General features: G+C 39.0%; 2 protein-coding genes across 5 annotated transcripts; one reads left to right on the plus strand and one right to left on the minus strand.

Moving 5' to 3' along the window:
- Positions 1-2,313: 2,313 nt before the first annotated feature.
- On the minus strand, positions 2,314-18,069 carry paqr7a (progestin and adipoQ receptor family member VII, a). 4 transcript variants are annotated; one of them, XM_046417249.1, is made up of 3 exons: positions 17,712-18,069; positions 12,791-12,904; positions 2,314-4,958 (listed from the first exon to the last, which is right to left on the minus strand). In XM_046417249.1, exon 3 carries the CDS (start codon positions 4,919-4,921, stop codon positions 3,857-3,859), a length of 1,065 nt encoding a protein of 354 aa, XP_046273205.1. In that variant the 5' UTR covers positions 4,922-4,958; positions 12,791-12,904; positions 17,712-18,069; the 3' UTR covers positions 2,314-3,856. The 4 variants fall into 4 exon arrangements, with proteins under 4 accessions (XP_046273205.1, XP_046273203.1, XP_046273206.1 ...); XM_046417247.1 differs by lacking the exon at positions 17,712-18,069 and adding an exon at positions 14,287-14,414; XM_046417250.1 differs by lacking the exons at positions 12,791-12,904; positions 17,712-18,069 and adding an exon at positions 7,923-8,234.
- On the plus strand, positions 16,200-21,638 carry tmem222b (transmembrane protein 222b). The gene is made up of 6 exons (XM_046417252.1): positions 16,200-16,560; positions 17,365-17,449; positions 18,999-19,030; positions 19,169-19,265; positions 19,356-19,486; positions 21,085-21,638. Exons 1-6 carry the CDS (start codon positions 16,442-16,444, stop codon positions 21,170-21,172), a joined length of 552 nt encoding a protein of 183 aa, XP_046273208.1. The 5' UTR covers positions 16,200-16,441; the 3' UTR covers positions 21,173-21,638.
- Positions 21,639-23,249: the final 1,611 nt, after the last annotated feature.

Here is a 23,249-nt window from a genome sequence, read left to right on the forward strand (position 1 = left end):
AGCATCCCATCATCCCATGTTAGAAGCCAAGTAACATACAGACTACCTCAAACCACTCATACCACACAGGCAGTGAGAGTCATGCTCGAAACATTTGAGTCAAGGGTGTGTCTCACTGACCACAGCTCTAGATGTCAGTATCCCTGGCCTACCATGAACAAAAAGGCCACTAAGAAGGCTTATCAGTGAAAATGATGAGGACGCAGAGAATGAAACCATCTTCACAGTGAAACAAACAGAAAGAAAATTTCTTTTTGGGCTACTGCATTCCTAGTGCAGCCTAACTTAAAACTTTACTCGCTGCAGCAGAACTCACTGCCACCCTCACACTCAAGTTGGGCTCTACAGGGCACAGCATCACTGTCCAACAAAACAGTGAGTAAGACAGGGAAATCTGAGCTACAACAGTGAAAACCACAAGACATGTATCAGAACATACAGCAAACCTACAACCAACTCCATATGGGTAGCGTACACTTCACACACCTGACTTTGTGTAGTGTAAATCCTGCACTGACTGACAGCAGCTCCCACCATGAAATCCTTTTCTTATACTGCTTCTGTCTAATGGATTCTTAACAAAGATAGAGAGGTACATTTTTCTCAGTGTCAGGTCATTAAATTATTAATATGTAGAAAGATAGGATTTTTTAAAATTTGCTCATCCATATTTTTGAAATATGTTTTCTTCCTTTACATAGGACACACTTCCTTTGCATACAGCATGTTTTATGTTGACTCTGTACTATAAGGCTCAGACTCACTTCACAACACTGACTTGTGTTGGTTGCTAGTCTGAGTTGGCAAATTACAAACAGACACGCACAGTGGTCTCAAGTGTATCTTCACAGTATGTAAATTTACAGTTGAGCTCTCGCTAGGAAGAAAACTGTTTAATAGGTTACTATGGAGACCAATTAAATACAGAAAGACTTCCACTGACACACAGCCATCACATCTGGTGTGCTATCCTTACTGCATCAAAAGACTGTCATTTAGATGGTCATCTATACTAGTTGAAATGTAGAATTTCTAGTAGAAATGCATTTACATGTTTATTCTACAAAAACAGTATGAATTAATTTTTTTAAAAAAATATGACATGGTGTAAGAGGTTTTTCCTTTTATATGTTGTGAAATTATAGTAGTTGCAATTATACCATACATTTTTTCAGTCATTCCAAGGAATATCATCTCTTTCGGTAGGTTGTGATCTTGAGTGAATCCAAAAATGTCCAGTCTGGGAAACAGGAGCTGCTGGCAATAAAAAAGGAAAAAACATAAAATATCCAAAAGAAGGCAGATTGTGGGTGTCACAGACAGGAGACTATTAGTTGACAGTGATTTCATTTGCCAATAACAAGAAACATTAGCGTCAAAAAACTAAAAGTCCATGAGTAGAAGTAGTTCTGCAGTTTCATAACAATATATCAACAGGCACCATAAGGTAGAACTGAGTTCCCAGCTGGAGTTTTACTTACTCAGAGGCAAAGCATGACATTAGAGATAACATTCAAAGTAAGGTTAGAATTTTACTTTCTTTTGTCACAGAACATACAGTTTGGTAACCTACACTATATGCTATTGGCCTGGAGCGAGGCTGCATGCACATTATATTGTACTTTTAAGATAACAGCGAAGATAGCGTGTTGGAAGCTTGTTGCTCCTTGCAGTGTGCAAAGGCCAACACACACCTGGCATTTACAACCAAATTCTCTCCTGCCAAGCTCACAGTCAGTTTCAGACATGTTTGATATTTTTGTGGTTGCTCATAGTGGCAGTGGTAAAAAGAGAATTTGACACAATCACTGTTGCACATGTGAAACTCCAACGTCATGAGAGACATTACTGTAACATAAAAATTATTTCTGCTTCCATTTGAGCTCATGAAGGTGGGCAACATGTTTCCCAAAAGTGAAGCCAAACCATCCAGATTGCTCATGGGTAACTGGCTGTAGTATAGGTCATAAACTCCTCCCACCTCCATATCAGCAGATGGGACATGAGCTACACTAGAAACTCAACGTATATGTCAAATAAAATGATAATTAATGTTATCATTAGTTTTAAGTAGTTATTTGATGCTTGAAAAAGGAGGGGAAAAATCATCATCAGCTGGGTGGGTGGGTGTATGGGAGGGAACTCAATCACTACTGCACAGACTCTGGCTCCAAATGACATCATCAGCACAAGATGGCAGCACATGTATGCAGGTTACTTTGGCTTCATTTTTGTGCACTAGGACGAAGTGGAGACGCATCATCCATCTTAATGTACATATCGATGATTTAAATCAATCCCATTGTCTTAACATATTTGTCAGCAGTATGCATTTTTATTTCCCCAAGACATATGATATCACAATATCTTCAATTAACACACTCATGTAACACCCACATTCACTTGTCTTTTGTGTTTCAAAAGGCACAAACAACATATCCAGTAAGAAACATTACAGTGATTGCTGACATCCTAATATTCAGTGCATAATACAAAACGGTCTACACATACTGTAGGGATACACGGACATCATGTCTAAAATAAGACATATACTGTATATATTTGCTAAATTTATTGTCAATTATTTTTCTATATCTTTGCTGTCCTGTCCTTTTATCTTTTATCTTAAATCTTCAACCCTCAGAATCTATTGTAAACTGTCTATTTTTATTTTGTTTATTGTTTTATTGTTTGTGTACCATTTGTTGGTTTTCTTCTTAACTGATTGTTAAGCATTTTAGAAACCTGACTTTTGAAAGGTGCTATATAAATAAAGTTGTTATTATTATTAGTAGTAGTATTATTGTTATTGGTGTTGTAGTAATTATTATTATTATATATGTGGTCCCTCATAACAATATTCAGCTTTCTTAAATACAATTTAAAGGCAGTGCACTAAGTTATATCAAAAAGTCTGCAAGCAAAACGGCAATAAGAAAAAGGTATAAATCTCAGACTGGAAATGAAAAACATCTCGTAATGTGTCTTCAAAGATTTTGAACCTACATTTGTAAAACCATGTAAAAAGCAACTCCTAAGGCCTCCTTTGTATACTGTGCCATTATCTGAAGGCAGTCAGGAGTTGAGATCAGTAAAAATCAGCACTGACTTCATATTAAGTTTAACATAAAAAGTGCAAATAATTGCAAAAAAAAGGCACGACAACGGCCCTGCGTGTTGTAACATAATTAGTACACCGTAAAAGGGTAGATTCTATTAATGTGAATAATTATGAATCAGATCTTTGTCAAAGGAAAATGTCACCCCATGCTTTGACCAGTGTATAAACCTTAACCATTTCAACAATTATTACTTTATAAAAAAAAAATTAAAATCGAAAATGTATTTGTTTGAGTCAAATATGCCCACATGAATAATAAAATATCAATATAAACACATTTTTGCAGATTTTAAATGCAATTTAATCTAGTAGTTTAGACTAAAGAAATGAATCAAAACAACTTGGTAATGTAACAAATCCAACTGCATATCATCTGTTTTATCAGTAACAGCAGTGATCTGTTGTATGGCCATATACTGAAGGCAGTGATGCAAGTTTTGGGAATCTGATTTTGATTATGCTCCCTTTTTCTTTGCCATCAGCTTTTGCTGATGCATGAAAAATGCTGATTGTTTCCGACATTTAATACAAATCAGTACCAAAATACTGACGTCTGATATTATGTATCCCTGCTGTAATCTGCCACTTGTTGTCATGAAATGTTCAAATTTCAATTGCAATTTACATAATACGAGCCTGCAGAAAGTATAATTTTGTTCCCTTTCTATCAAAGCACTAAGTGTGAGGAAAGGCACAGGAATGCTTTTGCACATAGATCCTAAATCATCAAATCTATTATTTGGACTTGGCTTTCAAGTCAAGCAACAGTTTTACTTTCCGCAGCATGAAGGCAACAATTAGCACACATACAACCAAAGTGACCACATAAAGTCCCACAAACAGAGCAGCCTCACCGCTCTTGTGCAAGTGTGAGTACAATTTTCTACGGCCCACAAAGTCCAGGTGGGAGGCATGTATCTGACAAAAGGTGCAGCAAGATAAAAAAACATGAAACATCTGATGACTCTGTCCCATGAAATCACATCGCCCAGGGAAGCAGTGCTCTAGCAGAGGATATGTGAAGAAGAAGGAACAGCTGAAAAAGAAAGCCACCTGGCCAAAGTGATAGATAATGGCTGGGTCATTGTTGGCTGTGGACCACGACATGAGTCTTTTAGCCACAGGACTGCTGTCCCAGGCATAGGCGAGTGCTGAGGGAACCACTTGGCCGATCTTACGCACCCAGGGCGGTAGGTTGTGGTTGCAGTATTTGCCGTAGCAGCATCCCAGGCATGACAGACAGCTGAGAACTGTGGCAACAGGCATAAAGATCCCATGCACATGTCTGTGCAGACTCTCATCCACCGCATAGTAAAAGTGAACTACAGCACTGCCATACTGATACTGTGCTACCCCAACATAGTCCAGAAAGAAGAAGATGTAGTGATACAGCTCAGACTTGCCACCCAGTAGGTGAGCTGCTGCACTGAATGCTGAGTATATCAAGGAGGACAGGATGAGAACCAACAGGGGCCACGAATGAGGATCGTGAACAAAGTCCACAGTCTCAGCGAGTTGCCGCAATTTAACCAGAAAAACTAAAAAGGCCAGCAGGTGAGTCCACACATTGATGGTCTCATTGTGGCGCTGAAATAAGGACAGGAAGTAGTACTGCCAGTTTTGGTGCAGTGGTCGGTAGCCGGTGCAGATGTAGCGCTCCCTGAAGTAGTAGGGAACCTCAGTGTCTCTTAAAGTGCCGGGCATGGAGGGTGCAGCCTCAGTCAGCATCCGGGGAAGCTCCCTGATCTGCCGCAGGCTGATGAACACTCGCCCGATTCTCTCCATTACAATAGTCGCCATCACTGTCAGTAGCTGAGCGATGCACACTGGGTGGTTCCTGCAGAGGAGATTTTAAATTAAATTTGCATTGCATTTTTTATTGTATCATATATTGAACAATTTTAAGTGGGTTTAAATATCTGTTGCTACTGATACTGTGGCATGAATCATCAGTAACAGGAGGTGTCTCGTACATTTTGGGGAATATTCTTTTTTTACATGCTCCACCTGTAGTCATACACACTGTAAGTTGACAATGATGCATGTAGATTGTTAACCGTAGTCATATTGCTGTGCTGAGATCATGGCATTTAATGGCATTAAGAATTTCCCCTCGGGGATAAATAAAGGAATTTTGATTCTGATTTAACATAATTACGGCATTTAGGTTGGCTGAGCGTTTTGTTTGGTGTGTTTTTGGTGGAACTAATAGTGGTGTATTTGTCATTGGGGTTCAGATGTGTGTGACCAAGAATGATTGTTTTTTTATTCACATGAGAAAATATCCAAAACAAAGTAAATATATGTATTACCAAGATGGTAACGTTTTATCGAGTAGCCAAACACTATAGAGCAGGCTTTACTTAAGTGGTGACTAACAATTACAAAGTGAAGCTAATTCACTGCTTAATGCCATCTTGCTCCTTAGCAGTATGGCTTGGATGTTTACATTCAGCTTAAATAGTAGCTTAGCATTTGTATAATTTGCATACTTGCATGACATTTGTATATAGTATTGCATTTGTATCCATAACCGTGTACACAGACAGCCATGTTGCTGTTTGTCAGTTTGATGCACTAACCAGCAATCTCAACCAGAGCTGTAAAGTGAGCTGCACTCTGTTAGCATGTGCTGTTTGAGAGTGCACTGTTTGAAGTTAATACTCCGACTAAAGAAAAATTGTTACCAAAAAAAAAAAAGAAAGAAAGAGGACAGGAGCTTTTTTTGTCATCTTCCTGTCACTAAAACCAAGAAATGATGCAATGTGGCAACCCCACAGGAGCCAAAGCAGACAAGTGATTTCCAAATGAGATATGCACAACATACAACTTCAGCAAAAAAATCAAGTACTCGTTACACCTAGTAAATTACCTCAACCTCACCTCACTCTGTTTTGAATACATATTTAACAAATAAGGCATATGTTATATGCTAACCGGTGAGCTTTAGCTGGCATGGTAGCTGTATTTTCTAACTTTGAACACAGCCAGGGTAACTTCTAGTCTTTCTGCTAGGCTAGGCTAACCACCTCCTGGCTCCAACTCTGTACATTATAAAGAGGTGGGTGAAATTTTAGGTTGAGCCTGACTCAAGGTGTCATCAGCATCAAGTTGGACTTCAGTCAGGAATGTTTTTGGACTTGAATGGTTCTCACAGAGGATAAAAATTTATCTTTAAGATAATAATGCGTAATGCAGACAGTGTTTGTCCTAATTGGCAGAAGCACTTATTGCTTCTACTGCTGGGGATTGCTGCAGTAAATGTGATTAATATTTCCCTCATTAATGATGTATTATTTGATCTACCCTAAAATTATATGCTAATAACCAGAATTATGATTTTTATGGTCCACAAACCAACTGCAGTTCCCCCAGATATAACTGGGTGTCACTAATGAAAGCCTGTATCAAAGTACATCTCAGAATGCATTTATTTGCACAGGTTTACATATTTATATATTAGGTCATTACCCGATGACTGTTTTTAACATGACCACTTTTATGATCAACCTGCTCTCATGTAAGGACAAAGACAGTGTTCTGTGGACATCAGGGATTCGTTCACAGCTCAGAAAAACATATATGCATTGTCCTTTATAACACAGTGACTCTGTGGACATGGCAGTTGTCAGTGTTGTCAGTCAGTTCCCCTGCACTGAAACACTTCCTTTACATTACTGTAGCAATCGCTGTTCAAGTAAAACAAATCTGTACTTCGTCACATAATTTAGACATGATCAATGAATAATTCATGTTGTGATTGGTCGCACCAATGGAACATTCCAGTCATTGTTATTTATGTTGTAAATTATGTATGAATGATTATTGACATAGTACTGTATGGACTAAACCGAGTTTTGAGTCTTAATGTGTTTTTACAACAATTCAGTGGCAATGTCTGAATTTACACACCTTGCAATGCAGTCCTTACAAGCTGCTGAGGAAGAACTGTAAAATGTGATTGTAAAATGAATCTAAAGATTTATAGTCAGTTTGAACACAGCCACCATTTCAACTGCAAATAACCAATATCATCACTATAGGGTGGACTTTACAAACTTAGAAAATGTAAAAACAGAGTAAAGAAGCAAAGTAGCATTTGAACATTGGTGCCATAGGTTTGACAAACCTCAGCTTCCCTGCTGATATCCGTTTTGTCCAGACAATAAAAGATAAATTTTATATGACATATAACATTTGTCGTAATCCTACAATGCAGTAAAATTAAATGAAATTTACATGTACTTTTCCAGGTAGAACAGCAGGGACCACCCAAAAAAAATTATATATATATGTGTGTGTGTATTTGTGTATGTATGCATATGCTTATAAATTAAGTCTTACTGTTTCATTGTTTTTTTCCCCTTCTTTCTTTTTCTTTTCTTGTTTATCTATGTTCAGAAAAAAATAAATACAAAACAAAACAGTGGGTGCCCCTGTGGACTGAGCGTGAGATGGTCTGGGCTTAGCCTCAGACCTTGTCATCTCAAAGAAACGGCCCTGAGCTTGACATAACCATTCCGCCCTTTAAAAAACTTATTTTTTTCCTGTACCCGCCCCTGGCGAGAATATATTGCAGTGTGTCAAATATCAACATAAAAACAGAGTTAATCTGAGGTCTCCATCGTGGCGATTTACCCGTAAGTTACGTATACGCTATGCTACTGTGAGCCAAGGCAGTTCGTCAAAGTTCTGCCACAGCCAGAGCAAATTTATAAGGTTAGTGCGCATCACTCTGGCAGGCTACCTGTTTGCTGTTCCTGTCGCCATAAAGTGAAATGTTAGCGATGCCTCACCTTACAGTGATTGTTTGTTTCCGTCAGTGCCTGCAGCTGATGTGACTTCTTCCTCCTACTCAGACGCAGACAGAAAAATTTAAGTCGTGGATCGTTGTAAGGTGAAAAGGTAGCATAAAGCTACTTAATGTCTTTTTAAGTGCCAGGAAGCGAAGTCAATTTACCATGACAATAAAAGCACAGCAGAGTTTGAAATGGACGTAAATATCAGTGTAACATAAAAACTCCAACTTATATGTTCTGAAAATATAATATCTACGTTATATCATTGCAATTTGATAGTGTGTGTGTGCACTGAAGTCTGTTGATGAGGTGGAAATAACCTGCACGATTACTAAAGGATGCATTTTATTTTGAAAACTGAAGCCGGAAATCTTACTGTGTGCTCTACACGCAGATGGGTCAACGTTTTCTAAAAGATTAGAAAGTTAATCGATTCGGACGAGGGAGGCCTCAAGTTTGTTAAATTTCTATAAAACGACAAAACAGAGGTCCAGGCTTCCGTAGTCAATAAAGTTGTTTTCTGACGTGTTCATCTCGGCTAAATGGATATTAAATTTGACATGATGAAAAACGTGCTATCACAATCACAAATCATCCACAGTCGATTTTAATCGGAACCCTCGGTGGATGCAAAGTCGAAGCTGTTTACAGCACTGAAATCGGAACATTTTTCTCTAAGAGAGTAAAGACGGGCTAAAGGTATTCCAGGAGTTCACACCCACACAGGGTGTGAACTCCTGGAACATTCTTTGCTAGTGACAATCAGGTCAAGTGTTATTTCACAGACCTCCTCAGCTTTATCATACGGGCAGCAGCAGCTTTGGCCACAGTTTTGAAAGCATGTCAATCTGCAACTAAAGTGGAAATTCGGAGTATTGCTGGCACATTTCTATTAAAATAATATTTTTGGAGGATAAATATGCCCTCATATCTGTCCTATACACACACAGAGCACGAGGCTGCAGGCAGTTACAATAAAAGTGTAAAACTATGGAGACAATGGTTGTGTGCCAGACCGTGGTTTGATGCTGATAATGAGACTGGGCGGAAATATTCGTCCACCTGAACCTGAATCAAACCACACTTTGTCACATAGGATCTTTGCACAAATTTAACAGCTTCTGAAGGTGCTAGCATCTTTAACACAGCCGGGCTAGCTGCTAAGATGAGTCAACACGTTTTTGCACATGAATACGCACTACATGTACTCTAATGAAGTAGCACCATGACGCATGAGGAACGTTGTTTCATTGCTCTATGTGCTACATATGCATGGTTGTAATGGCAATAAAAGCTTTTTGACTTGATCTCGACCATTTATATTCACAAATCGTTTAAAGGGTGTGTGCAGTGTTTAAAGAGAGATTGAGATGTTCTAAGATCAAGGCCTGTTTGATCCCTGGTGTCTGGTTTGCAGCGTTTTGTAATATTTCATGAAATCGTTTGGAATCAAATCCACATTATGTAGTAAATCAAAAAACATTTTTCCATCAAAGATCATTTCTATTGTTTGGCATGTTCCGATCTTCAGCAGTACAGGTTCGAACATTTTTTGCCATTTCTCTGTTTTTCAACTTGATGTACAATACTGAGGCTTTGCTAAAGCACAACGTACAGTTTGTCGTGTGTGTTGTCAGAAGAATACCCTTCATCTTTAAGCATTTCTTCATTGCAGGGTAACTGTGGACTGAGATAATGTAATGGAGTAAAAGCTGAGCTATTTATTTGGGAGGTGATACACTACAAAGCAAATTTCTCCAGAATTTCCACGAATGGAAATATTTACATCAGACAGGGAAGAAGAAGTGAAACACGGAGCTATTTTTCGTGGAGCTCTGGTGTCAACAGAGGAAAATATTGTACAATCTTTTCTCCGTACAATTCATTGGGTTTAGTATTTGTTTCTCGAGAAGTCGGCTTCTGTTAAAGTTGGATTTGTGTGTGTGCTGTTGTACTTGGTGTGTTTGTGGCGACTGCTTTCAGTTTTAGATCTTGAGACATTGTAGGAGGTTGAGGACATTTTGGCCTGCTCACACTTCTTAAGAAGCATGTTTGAGGGTTAAGACTTAGGTTTAGGGTTATGAATTATAAAGGTTAACATAGACTACAGGCTGAGTCATATAGTTAGGATGATTAAGGCCTCACAAACTTAGGACTGGTTTGTTTAAGAGACAGAATGTATCTGAGTTGTCTGCATATTTGTGAGTGTGTTTATGCTGAAGCATACCAAGAGGAGGAAGGGGAAGGCAACACGGCACATGTGAAACATCTTCCCGCTCTGACTGAAATGGGCTGAATAACACTTATAGTTGCTTTCTGGCTGCTTATGTTTGCAATAATCAACAGTCTCTCTTGTCCTGGAGGAAATTAGTTCACGGTGTACTAGACAACAAGAAAGCTGCGGCCCACTTACAATGACGAAGGCTAAATTTGGCTTGACCAGTTCTACCTTAAAGGCAGGAGTTCATCAGAGGAACCTTACAGGGTTAAACTTACATTGTATCTGGAAACACTGGCCTCATTTTAGTATGAAAACTTCTGATGGTACACCAATAACATAAAGACAAATTAATGATACATTTGCACACTGGGCAAATTAAACTACAGCCGCAGCTAAACTAACAAATGAGACTCATTTGAAAAGCTTCTGTGGTAATTTGGGTGAATGACATATTCCTGTTATTAAAATCAGAGTCAAATTATGGTTCTGCAGTACAGATATTTAAGTGTAGAACAAGTGCGATCTATGAAAATTGTCTCAGTTGTAAAGCAGTAAAATTGAACATTTACTGAAGCCCTGACAGTTCATCCGCAAGATATTCAATGTATCATTTTATGTCCACTAAACAGAATTTATTCTCAATGCTCAGTGATTCTGGGCTGGGAGGTTCTCTGCTATCTGATAAAGACACAGCTCTACAGAGGTTTTCACTCTGTCACTCCCTTTTTCTGTCTATTTAGGTCTCTTTCGAACAGACTATATACACACTTCCTGTTACTAACACTCACATGCTGAGTAATTTCCTGCCTCTTTTTATTACCCTAATATTCACTATTATGTAAGTTTTTTTTCTGTGCGTTGCATTTCATTCTGTTGTTGTCTTACGATTTGTTTGCTTTCTTTCATTTCATTTCTGTGGGTGTGATGTCAGCCTATTGCTGAATGGGAAAAGCAGGCAGCTGCTTCAGAGCTAAAGACCTCGAGGGCTCCAAAAGCTCTACTGTTGTTGTATTTTATTAATTTTTTTAGATTTTCTAATTCAGAAATTGTTAGGGGAATTTGCTTGAAACTTAAATGCTCCATCTAAAAAGGCAGGTCCTGTATTATTTCAAAATCTGAATTTTGAATTTTGAAGGCCCCTATGTTGACATTAATATAACTTCTTTGCTATTTTACTCTATATTGTTTCCACAGGGGACACATTGGTATGCAGGTTTATTGATTCAGCTCATGGAAATTAAAATGCCACAAGTATGTCATAAGTATCAAAACAAAAACATTCAAGTAACGCAAATATAAAAAAAAATTTGAATTCCACATTATTATGAGTGTCTACTGCAATAAGGGATGAAACATAAAAGCACCAAATGCTGTATACAAAAACATAACTTGTAGTTAGTACATTGAGATTAAAATAAGCGCAAATACATGAGGAAAAAGTTACAATAAAAAATAAAGTTGTCCATTTTATCACAAACTTGTGCCAGATAGTGTTGTGGGTTTTTTTGTCTGTGAGTGTGCAATGACACGGCAAAGTGTGTGTGTGTGTATGCACAGGATGTAATGGGAACACACACAATACACAGGGAGAAGGAGGTGGAGGTGTCAGTCTGCCCTGGAGCCCCTAATGCAGTAATCCTGTCTTGTTGCTGGGTGGATCGGGTCAATGAATGTGTTCAGGTGTTTGTTGTCGCTTCACTCTGAACATTTCTTAAACTTGTTCAACTTGTTTTCCACTGAGATGTTTTTCAGTTTTCAGTTTTGCTGCAGGATTCCTATACCACGTCCAGTAACGCTCTAGAACAACGGTTGGTAAAAGTGGGGTCCTTATGGGGATAACAGATGTTTTTTTCACTGTAACCACATCGACAGGATCTGTGATTATTTTGGTCACTGGTTCCATATACTTCCTGCCAAAAACATCTAAAAACAAAATGCATATCAGATGTCTAAAAGGGTCTAATTTGTATCAATTTAGTGGTCTTTGATATAAAAACGTTTAGGACTACTGCTCCAGAATGTCCACAGAGGGGCAGCGTTTTGCAGCAATATTCACAGCAGACAGCATTTCATTCAGACAAGAACAAATACGATCATTATGCTTTGTGGACAGGCACAGGAAAAGCTGTTGAGATGTTTCACTTTGTGGACTAATGTCACACTTTGTTTACTGTAACGGTGTTTTTCGCCACATTCATAGACCGTGTTTGTCTCACATTCTGACATCAGATTTTAGGAAGCATCAAAGTATACCAAAGATAAATGATAAATTGTTAGATCCACCTACTTGGGAGGCTGTGGGCCAAAAATTAGATGTGTGTATAAACCACCTTCATTACGTTTTGTCCATAGCCCCAACCTGTTTGTGGTCTGTCATAATAATTCTGTAACAGGTTTGGTATGTACAAGTTGGTTTGTGGTAATTTGATTAGACACAAACTTATTTAGCAATATGAAACAGTTTGGCACAATATGAACGGAATGGTGGGTTTAAAACTAGATTATTTTTTTTCCACACCACTGTAATACAGGACCTCAGCTATAGGTAAACATGTAGAGCCTGTGTAGTTTCTCAACCATATCATTTCAGTTTATGGTCTGCTGTAGTGGTGCAAATTCCCTATCAAAATTTCAAATAGTCAAACTTACTGTCCCACAGCGTTACCAAGGCCTGTGGGTCCTCTGCAGGTCGAGGCCTCGGGCAGGTTTCCCTCTTTGTCCACCTGGGAATCTGGGATGAGCTGTAATGGCCTTCCTTTTGTCCTCAGAAATGCAAAACATAAAGCTTAGTGTACTGTGGGACAGGAAATCAATATCACAATTCCAACAAATTACATTGAATCAATTAATTGATTCAGCGTAGGAGTTGTATTTGTATGTGCTTTTAGTTAAACGACATTTTACAAGGCTTCATTTGCCTTTAATGACAAGCACTTCACCTCTTGGGACCTTTTTAAATGATATACAGAAAAGTGCTGTGTGGCTTCCTAATGACTGCTTAGAGAATCATTTTTCCTCTAATCAGGAAAAATGACCAATAAAAATAACAACTTTGTCCCATCTTTACTTTTTGATATAACCTTTCTGATAAATCACACATTGTCAAATGTATAGAATCAGAGCTTTATATTTTCAGGCAGCTTAACTGGAAACTAGGAACACTTGACATTTTACTTTTCAAACCTTTGACTGAAAAGGACAACATGTCACTGAGTTACAGTCCCTAAAGCAGCACATCTTCTGGCCTAATTGGGTTGGATGGCTCAGCCTGATATCGAGGTGGCATTTTGCCGGAGAATTCCCTCAGCTCCCCAATGATGAGTCCAGTGTGCCTTCGTTTATCAACGTCTGCCTGCTTTTGCTGAGTAGTTTGTTTTTGCCCTTCGCACAATATATCACCTGTCACATCTAATGGGACCCAGTATGGAGTACACGGGGCCCAAGCAAGATCCCTAGGGTTCATCTTTGGTTCCATTTCCACCATTGCCACAGATAACTCGTAGGATAGTTGCAGCCCTTCACCTCTGCCGTACTAGAGAGCTCTCTCTCACACAGAAAGAAAATATATGAACATATATGTTTTTTATCTATGCCACATATAGTTTCCAACATATGTACACATATTTGAAATTGGCCCCCCACATATATGTCTTTCAACTATATGTACATATATGCACACATATATGTATGCATATATGTGGATTACATGTGTATTAATATATGCATATATTATATGTATGCATACAATGCACATATAATGTACATATATGCTCACATATATGTTATACATATATATATGTATAACATATATGTGCATATATGGAAATATATGCAGACATATAAGCTGATAAGCTGGAAGACTAAGTTTCCATTTTCAGGGGACTGAATAAGATACAGACATTAAGTTGTTTGATTATTTAATCTTATGCCACTTCCTGTTACACATATGAGATGTAGTTGAATTGTACCTTTAAATCTGTTATGTTATGCAAAGTGTTTTCAAAGAACATGTTTACAGAACAACAAACTTCTGTTTTGTCAACCATATGGGGATATTTTTTAGAATGTTCTTTATCACACACTGGAGGGAATATGTGACAACACTACCATCTTAGGCTGCATAAAATCTTCTAAAGTCCACTTACTGTAATGAACTCATTTTGTTAGGCCGTGATGTAGCAAAATCCCAGCAAAAAAAGAGGGAAAACTTTTCTGAATGTAAACAGTGTCCAGCTGCATGGAGACACCAGGATCAGCCGAGGTCCTCGGCTTTGCTTCCACGTTGGAAATGAGACAAATCTCAGCCCATCGTTTGTTTGTACCGAAGCGATCACGTGAACAACTGTGTCAGTTAACGACACAGCACGTTAGCACCATGTTTTAACTTGTTTAAACAAAACAACAGAACACACGAGCAGCGTCACGCATGCAGCCGGCGTAAACACACTTTTCTGTTGCCCACAAAGCCCACAATGCATTGCGGTTTTCCCACTCGGCTACGTCACACTTTGGAGCCCAGCCTTCTAAGCCGGCTGTCTCAGTTCGGCTTTATGAGTTGGTAGTTCGAAAGATGAAAGATGACAGAGTGTGAGGCCACTTTTAAAACTGCTGCATGCAATAAAACAATCAAAAGCTATTGTCTTATACATTGAATTTTCTTCTGCTAACCTCAATCTGCATTAAATTAAGTACAATCATAACATCATTTTGTTTGAACATGTATGCACATTACATCATTTGCAAATAAAGTGAGATATAGGCATTATGTATGGCATATATGCACCTGACTGTGGCATATATGTGGATATATGTAAGTCATATATGACACATATATTTCCTATATATCCACATATATGACCCTAAATATGGCATTCATGCAACATATATTCTGCATATATTTGGATATATGTTCATATATTGCCTTTACGTGTTGCCTTTGTGATGGCATGAAATCAAATAGTGGCTTTTTGCAATAAACTGGAGATTATTAAAGTCCTATTAAAGTCCTTGCTGTGGAACTGTGGTGGAGTTTGGATAATAACAATGGATATAATGCAATACATTGATACAAACAAAGAACTTTCTGTTTCTGTCACAAAATGAAATGATGTGGCTCCGTGGTAGAGAAAGTATAGATAGTAGGGATGTTTTAATTACTATTGTATTTTTTTGCCCAGTTTGTATGTCAGTTTAGCATTATTTTAGGATTAATATCATGAAGCTTATCATATCAGCATTCTCTTTTGAAAATGAGTGGTTCAGCCCTCCTGAGAATTGAGATACCTCTAACAGCTTTCCTCTAACAGCTTTCCACCCACTGTATAAGCGAGGCTTACATACAGACATATACCAATGGTCGCGCTCCTTAAGAGTATAATGAGCTGCAAGTGCAATGTTATGTGTAAAAGTTTGAATGTGTCTCACACTCCTGAAGTGAGGGAGGCAGAGAGCAGTTCGACTGCTATTGCTATTGCAACCATTGACTGATTAGTTGTCAGATATTAAATTAACTGCCACCTATTTTATTATAATCAATTTACTGGATTGAGCAATATTTGAATACAAAAAAGAATTCTCCAATAAAGCATCTATATATAGACAGATAGATAGATAGATTACATCTATAAGACAAAAAAGCATTTCACTAGAGAAAAAGAAGAAGAAAAATTAACAAAATTCACAAGCACACTTGTAACACAATTTCTGTTTTTGAATCATCTTGTGGCCCCTCCTTCAGATTTATCTTGTTCTGGGACCGGAGGACTAACGATCAGCCATCATTTTTAACAATGGAATGGTTTTTGACTACCATATTATCTAAATAAATAGCTTGCTTATTCGGAGAAAGGGAGTCCAAATTATTGTACAATCTACTGCTTAACAAGCAGTATATTTTCTCTAAATGGCTTGTTTGAGTACATTTTTTCTAGATTGAATCCCGGAAGCTCCTGCTGCTGCCTAGACATCAGCATCAAGCTAGCTTCAATAAAGGCGAGTGTTTTCAACTTTACGTTTCAAAGTAAAACGTACATTAAAATATGTTCTATTGGTAATTATACAACACGTCAGTCTTTGTTTTACTCCTATGATTTTCCATAAATGTTGAGAGTTGCTAATAGGTAATCTGAATTGTTAATGTATCGATCTACTTGGTTACAATTACTACAAAGAACAGCGCATATTAATTAAATATTTTATTTTGAAGCTAATGTGACTACGTTTCCGGTGTTCTTCCTCGTATTTGGCTGACTTGACGCAGCTGTAAGTGGGACAAATGAAGTTCATTTTCCACAGCTGGTGATGGCGGATGTTGTTGAAAAAGACACCATGAAGAATTACCACATAGCGTCTGAGAAAATTAACCCAGATACCAGTCGTTATCCTTACTGTATTGTATGGACACCTATCCCCGTATTATCGTGAGTTTTCGCCGTTCGGAGTGCAAGTCGGTTTTGAGTACAACCTCGGGATATGAGACGAAGTGACAGCTTTATTAGCTTAGCAAGCTAACAGACTTACAATATCCTGTTGCTGATTTCCTTCTGTAAATCTGTTGTATTACTGTGACCCTGTTGTTAGCAGGAGTCAGAGTCACGTATATGTATTAAGAAAGTTTAGATTTTTTTTTACTATAATTTTAAATATAAATTTGTATTGCCGCATATATACTAATGCAAAAAATAGATAGCCAATCAACGGCAAGTAAACAAAACGGCCAAGAAAACAACACGAAAACGGTTTAATGTGCTAAAATATTGAAGGCTGAATCTGACTGTGCTGAAAGTTAGCCTTCTTAAAGTGCAAATTTATTTAATGTCAAAACTTAAAATGTTGAAATGTTGTTTTTAATGTCAAAATACTATTTGTCAGTGATGCATTTTATAAGTTTAAAAACAGTTTATCATCTTGTTAAGTATTGAAGTGATGCTGTTGCTTTTGTTCAGGCTGATAGTCCAAGAACAATGGTTCTCTTCAAGTATGTGAGCGCGTGTGTTAAGATGTATTTGAGCTCTCTACCTCCATATCTTTTAACACTGACCTTATCAGAATCAGAATTCCTTTATTTATCCCTGAAGGGAAATTCTTACTGTTCCTATGTGGACGTGGTCAATAAAGAGCTCATGTTCTCTACATTTGACTGTGTTTGTTAGTCTTTCTAGAGCGTAACACAAAATTACGGCTTTTGTTTCCTTGTGTTAACTTTTCATGCTTTCTCTATTCAGATGGTTGCTTCCATTCATTGGCCACATGGGGATCTGCACTTCCACTGGTGTCATCCGGGACTTTGCTGGACCTTACTTTGTCTCAGTAAGTACCGTAATGACTGTGGTCCTGTGAGGTTTACTTAAGTCACATAAGTTGTAATCTGTATATGAAATTGGGTACAGTACAGTGGGGAACACTGCCACAATGGATGTCAGTTAAGGTGTTGAGTGTAAGCTTAAAGCGTTTATTTTTAGTTTGAAAGAGTAGCCCACGCAAAGCAAATCAAACATGTGACCTCTTCAATTTCAAAAGTCTACTCCCCAACTTGCTCTATCACAGAGGACGGCAGATTGCAGTCACTTACTAATGGATTCGGGTGGTAACTCCTGGGATTGCCAGCTTCAGCTTTGCCAGGTGATCTTGCGTTCTTTTACCAGAACCCGAGTTCACACTTCTTTTGTATCAAAGCCGTGGTCCCAATCATATGAATGAGGGGGTGGGAGCTGTGTTTTCCATGTGGTGCTGTTGTTTGTTTATCTTGAAATTTTGAATCGATTGCGATGAAGTAATGGCTCAACAGCATTTCTTTTGACCTTTGGGCTGGACCGAAACATTTGACTTTTCAGATATTTGTCTGTTGGTTTGGTATTTGGATATTCTTTTGCATATTCTTGTACTACATTTACACTTTTTAAATTACACTGTTAAAATGTGGGGATACAATGTATGCCATCGCAAAGTTGGCACTCAAAAGATGGTATTCGGCTTTATTTGACGTTAGGGTCAGTCATATGCCCCGGAAGACACAAACTTGGTGGCTTTGCTGGAAAAGCAAATATAGTAAGGGCAAAGAGCACAGCTGATACACAGGACTTTGAAGTCTATCTGATTTGACAGCAACAGCATATGACCACAGAGTGACGCAGGATCCATGAAAGCTTGTGTGAGAACCAATTGTGATAGACCCCAAAGTATGACAGACCACATGCAGTTCTCCTTTACAGAAACGCCTTCTGGCCAACTATTAAATGGTTTTGATGGTAATTTTACACACAGTGTTATGAAGATTTCCAAGTCATTATTACAGATTATCATAATTAGTTTGTTCTTGACACATAACTAAACCAGCTGATGAAGATGCGTACATTTGTAGTGGAGGTATAAGGAGCTCAAATTTTGTAACTTGTTTTGAAACTCGGTTTGTTATGGAGGAAAAAAGAAGCAGATCATCAGATAGTGGGGCTGCAACATGCTGCTTCACAGTTAGAACTTGGACTCATTTGGCCTGTGAACACAAACAAAGTTGATGGTGAATACAGACAAACAGGATGTGAGGCACATTTCCTAAATTCCCTAAACCATCTAAACTGCATATTCTGGTTTACGCAGAGACCAAAAGTGGGTCGGTTCACATGGTTGGTGTTAACTTTGTGACATACAGTTTGGTTTTGAGCTACTAAATCTTTCAGAGGACCTGTTTCCATTCACATTTTTACTGCCAAGTAATTAACTGCACAGGTTTGGACCTAATGGAGGCACCCGACTACGTTTGCATTTGGTGTTAATCTAGGACCAAAAAAATGTACAGACAGCCTGGGAAACGCAGCCTTTTGAAACCATGAATGGCAGTAAATGTTTCTCTGTTTTGCAGGAAGACAACATGGCTTTTGGAAGACCAACAAAGTGAGTAAATGAAAATCTATTGGAATGTTGTGATTCCAGACTTTTCAGTGAATGTTTTGTCACAGAAAAGTAGTATGAATCAAACCTCTTTCCTTACATCCGTCCTACAGTACAGTTTGTTTTTCCATTTTACTGAAGGTACTGGATGCTTGATGTCAGCAAAGTCTACACCAGTGGCTCGAATGCCTGGGACACAGCAGTGCACGATGCTTCAGAGGAGTACAAGCACAGAATGGTAAATAAGTACTCTTGTTGGTGTGTCTTTTATTTACTTTACGAACATGACAACACCAATCACGATTTGTACTCTTTGTTTTTTTCAAAGCACAACCTCTGCTGTGACAACTGTCACTCGCATGTTGCCATGGCTCTGAATCTGATGCGATATGAAAACAGCACCTCATGGAACATGGTCAACCTCTGCCTCCTTGCTCTGATCCATGGAAAACATGTCAGGTGAGAAGGAGTAACATGTCCAGTCTGTGGGATATATGGTGCAGAAGACAAAATGTACACTTCCAAGACTGGCAAAGATGGCTGAGCAGTTGGGATAACACTGGAATTACACTGTTGACCTCAGATAATGTAGAAATATAAGTATACTGCAAATCACAGCATCTGGGATTTGTCAGTCAAAACAGACAAGACCCCACAAGAAAATCACTTTGTTTGTGTGTTGGTTTCTTTAAAAAGCCACCATGCTGATGTAAAAGATTATATTAACATTTTTTAAAAACATAATGGATGATAGCTTTAATTCGCAATGTTGATCTTTACGCATCCAGGTTGGATTTGAATCGAAATTAACATGACTGACTCACAGCACAAAGTGTCTACTGAAACACAGTCACAGGGAGTCTACAGTCCAGGAAGTATGAGCACTCTCATGCATTTTTTCCATTGTTATGGCTCTAATCTAGCCAAGTGAGTATGAAAAGGAATAGTGACTGATAACTATGGACTTAACGTGGTCAATGGGTTTTTCAGGGTGTTCACAGACATAAAAGGTAAACAATGTAGGAATAGTCTCCAAATGTTTGGACATTTAAGCCGGAAATGTTCTCGACTGGCCATATCAGTCATCTGATCCTGTTCACACCAAGCAGGTGGTTTCACCTGCTGAAACAAGCAAGAAGAGAAAGATGAGTGCTGTACAGACCTTACACGGCATTGTCAAAATCAATCCCATCTGGTTAATGCTAAGAGTTAACACTTTAAAGTAGTCAGTGAGACAGAGCCGACGTGGTGAAAAATGTGAGACGACTATGAAATTAACTAGCTTTAGGTGAGTGCAGTAAGTATTTGCGTGTATTTTCTGCAATGATTTGACATCACACAGAAAACTGGCAGTCGACACCCCCTCTAACATCAGCAAAGATATCAGCTTTTTTTTTTTTGGGGGGGGGGGGGCTTATATGTCCAATCCAGTGCCTCTCCTCACCCTAAAATCCACAGCTTCTCTCTGCCGAGCCTCCTTAATAAGTGGGGCTGAATCTTGTGAGTGAGGTTTCTCACTGGGATCCCAGGGGCTTGGGCATGATTTTACTGGTATGCCTTGAACCTGTTGTGTCTCAGGACACGAGAGAGAGAGAGAGAGACCTGATTCTTTGGATGTACTAAGAGTGTATGTAGGACATTTCTCCAGAAGGCATTTGAAGGCTGGTGTTGCAAAGATGGACTACTCATCTCAGTAATTCGCCCGTGATTGTTGGAAAGTTAGAAGTTGATTAGACAAGGCAAAGGAGTGGTTGCACAGAGGACATTTTGACTCGTCACAGCACTTTAACAGGAACTATGACTTGGCTCTGTTAAGTGTAACAGTTATGGTGAAGCAGCATGCACAATCATAAGACATCCTCTAACTGTGAGCTTCCGATTATGAAACGTCAAAATGTCTGCCATGCAACCAGCCTGTTGAAGGCGCTACACTCGCTCCCCTCCCACAGCAGCTTTGGTGTTCAATGGCAACTATATCAGTGAAAAGGTAATATGGACAAAACACCCAAACTCCGCTGTATATCACTTCTCTCTCTCCTCTGCTCTGCTCTGTCCAGCTGTGCAGGCTTTCTGAAGACCTGGCTGCCTTTCCTGATGCTGGTGGGCATCATCCTCACAGTGGCCCTGACCCTCAACCTGCGGTGACCTGGGATGCAAGCTAAGGACCCCTGCAGGTCCAGCGTGGTGGGGTTGTGCTTTTAGACAACGAGGGATGCGTCACACGGTGTCAAAGCAAAAGTAACAGAGGAGACACAGACATTTCTCCAAAGGAGATTGTTGAGCGGGAATGTCCAACACATGTACACCAACACATGTTTGGTTTGTGGAAAGCAGACAGCCTGTTACTGGCAGTGCTCCAGTGGTGAAGCTGGAAAGGGACGGAAAGTCATTTCATTTTCAGTCGTTTGTTTTGAGTGACTGCACACACTCCACCACAACTTCCAGAATCACACAAACACACTTAATGGATTATGATTATCTGAAAGCCTAACAGCAGGTTTAAGCCACCTGCGAAGCGTAGAAGTTATGTAGCTGTATTAATAGTTGAATAGAGGTACATAAAGAATTTCCCCTCGGGAATAAATAAAGGAATTCTGATTCTGATTACATAGTTGAAGTCGCTGAGGAAAACACATCCATGCCTTGCTTTCAGATTTCGATGACCTTCCTCAGTAATGGACTGGGAGGCTACTCCCATGTTTATGTGCTTCCACAACCATTTTTATACTGGGGAGCACAAACATGTTAAATCAATTAGTTGCCTTTCAAGGGACTTTATCGCATTTCATGCTTGATCTAATGTAGCTCTTTTACAATACTGCAACCTAAAGTACATATGCCAGAGCTGTTTGTATTTTTGTGCATTTTCTTACTTGTATTCAGTCTAACTCTGTAGGCTATCAGAAAGTCCTCCTCTACGAAAAAGAAATATTTTCTCAGAGAGATGTTGTACATGCATTACATGTATCACCTCATGGTACTACTTTTAATAGGTTTACAGTACATGTTTTCATATCTTTACCTACAGATCATCGGTGCAACGATTGCACCAACCTCAATGAATGTGGCTGTGGAATTCTTTGGGTTTTCTATACTTGTGCCAAATGTAGGAGAAAACCAACTCAGACTGTGTCCTTAAGTGTATCTAACTTGTCCTTTAGTGGAACAGCTCATTACTGACTCCAGAGTTAGTGAATGAGAAGAGTTCTGAAACCCGGTGTGATGAAAACACCACACCGGGTTTCAGAACTGCACTGTTTTGTTTTTTCAGTACAAATTTCGACTTGATGGGGACAGATGAGTCAGTGCCTAAAAAAAAAAAGTGTCCTCTCTTATAGATCCCCTCCATATTATATTTTCAGTTCTGAGCTTATTTAAAAAACCTGTTAATTCCACATGATGGTTGGCGCTCTAAATCCGTTGCCATGGCTGTCGCGAGTAAATTCAAATCCCCTCATTGTTTGCAATCAAACAGGAAAAAGTGTTGAGCCCCCTCTTTGTCCGCGGTGCTGCCAGAAGCAGCAGGTAGCCAGGATCCTCAGGTTTTTCCACACTCACCAACCCCTGCTGAATATCCCCACTTTCCCCACAGCGCCTCATCAGCCTCGCCCCTGCTGTTTTCCACCTCTGCAGATCAGATTGGAACGTCATTGTGAAATGTTAGCGCTTTGATATATACTGACCAACGTCCTGCAATAATTCAGAGTAGATGTCATTAAAGTGCGAGCTTATAAATTAAAGTGGCTTTTATTTTCTGTAGTAGGAGTTTAGGAACGCTAGGGCTAACACAGTGCCAGTTTTCTAAGCTTTGGTTTCCTCATTGGGCCTCTGTTGAAAACAGATCTTCCATGGCCTCTTGTTTATATTTCACCCATGTTGCCTGTAAATATTTGAACACACATTATACTGTACACCAGGTGCTCTTTATATACTCTACGAACTTGATTGCTCTCTCAACAGATCTATCCTTTGAACAATAATAGAATTTTGTGCTCTCTTTTACTCCACTTCTGCATATCATCTCCGCTCTGCAACGAAGCAGATTTGTGCCTGAATGAACGTTTGGTCGTGTGTGTGTGTGTGTCTCTCTCACACACACTGCGATTGAGGAGAGCATGTGTTTGCATGCCAGCATGTGTGCATTGCGTGCATGCCAGCGTACGAGCGTTTTGAAGAGAAGTTCATGTTTGACTCATAAGCCGCGTTTCCACCGCACAGTCTA

The sequence above is a fragment of the Scatophagus argus genome, chromosome 17, assembly GCF_020382885.2.
Source record: "Scatophagus argus isolate fScaArg1 chromosome 17, fScaArg1.pri, whole genome shotgun sequence".
Classification (NCBI taxonomy): domain Eukaryota; kingdom Metazoa; phylum Chordata; class Actinopteri; family Scatophagidae; genus Scatophagus; species Scatophagus argus.

Excerpts from the sequence above, each read along its gene's own strand:
- paqr7a (XM_046417247.1), bottom strand. Across the intron at positions 4,959-12,790 it reads CTTGGTAACGCTGTGGGACA|GAACCACCCAGTGTGCATCG; the intron begins GTAAGTTTGACT and ends TCTCCTCTGCAG.
- tmem222b (XM_046417252.1), top strand. The coding sequence starts at position 16,442 with ATGGCGGATGTTGTTGAAAAAGACACCATGAAGAATTACCACATAGCG. Across the intron at positions 19,031-19,168 it reads GCTTTTGGAAGACCAACAAA|GTACTGGATGCTTGATGTCA; the intron begins GTGAGTAAATGA and ends ATTTTACTGAAG. Across the intron at positions 19,487-21,084 it reads ATCCATGGAAAACATGTCAG|CTGTGCAGGCTTTCTGAAGA; the intron begins GTGAGAAGGAGT and ends TGCTCTGTCCAG.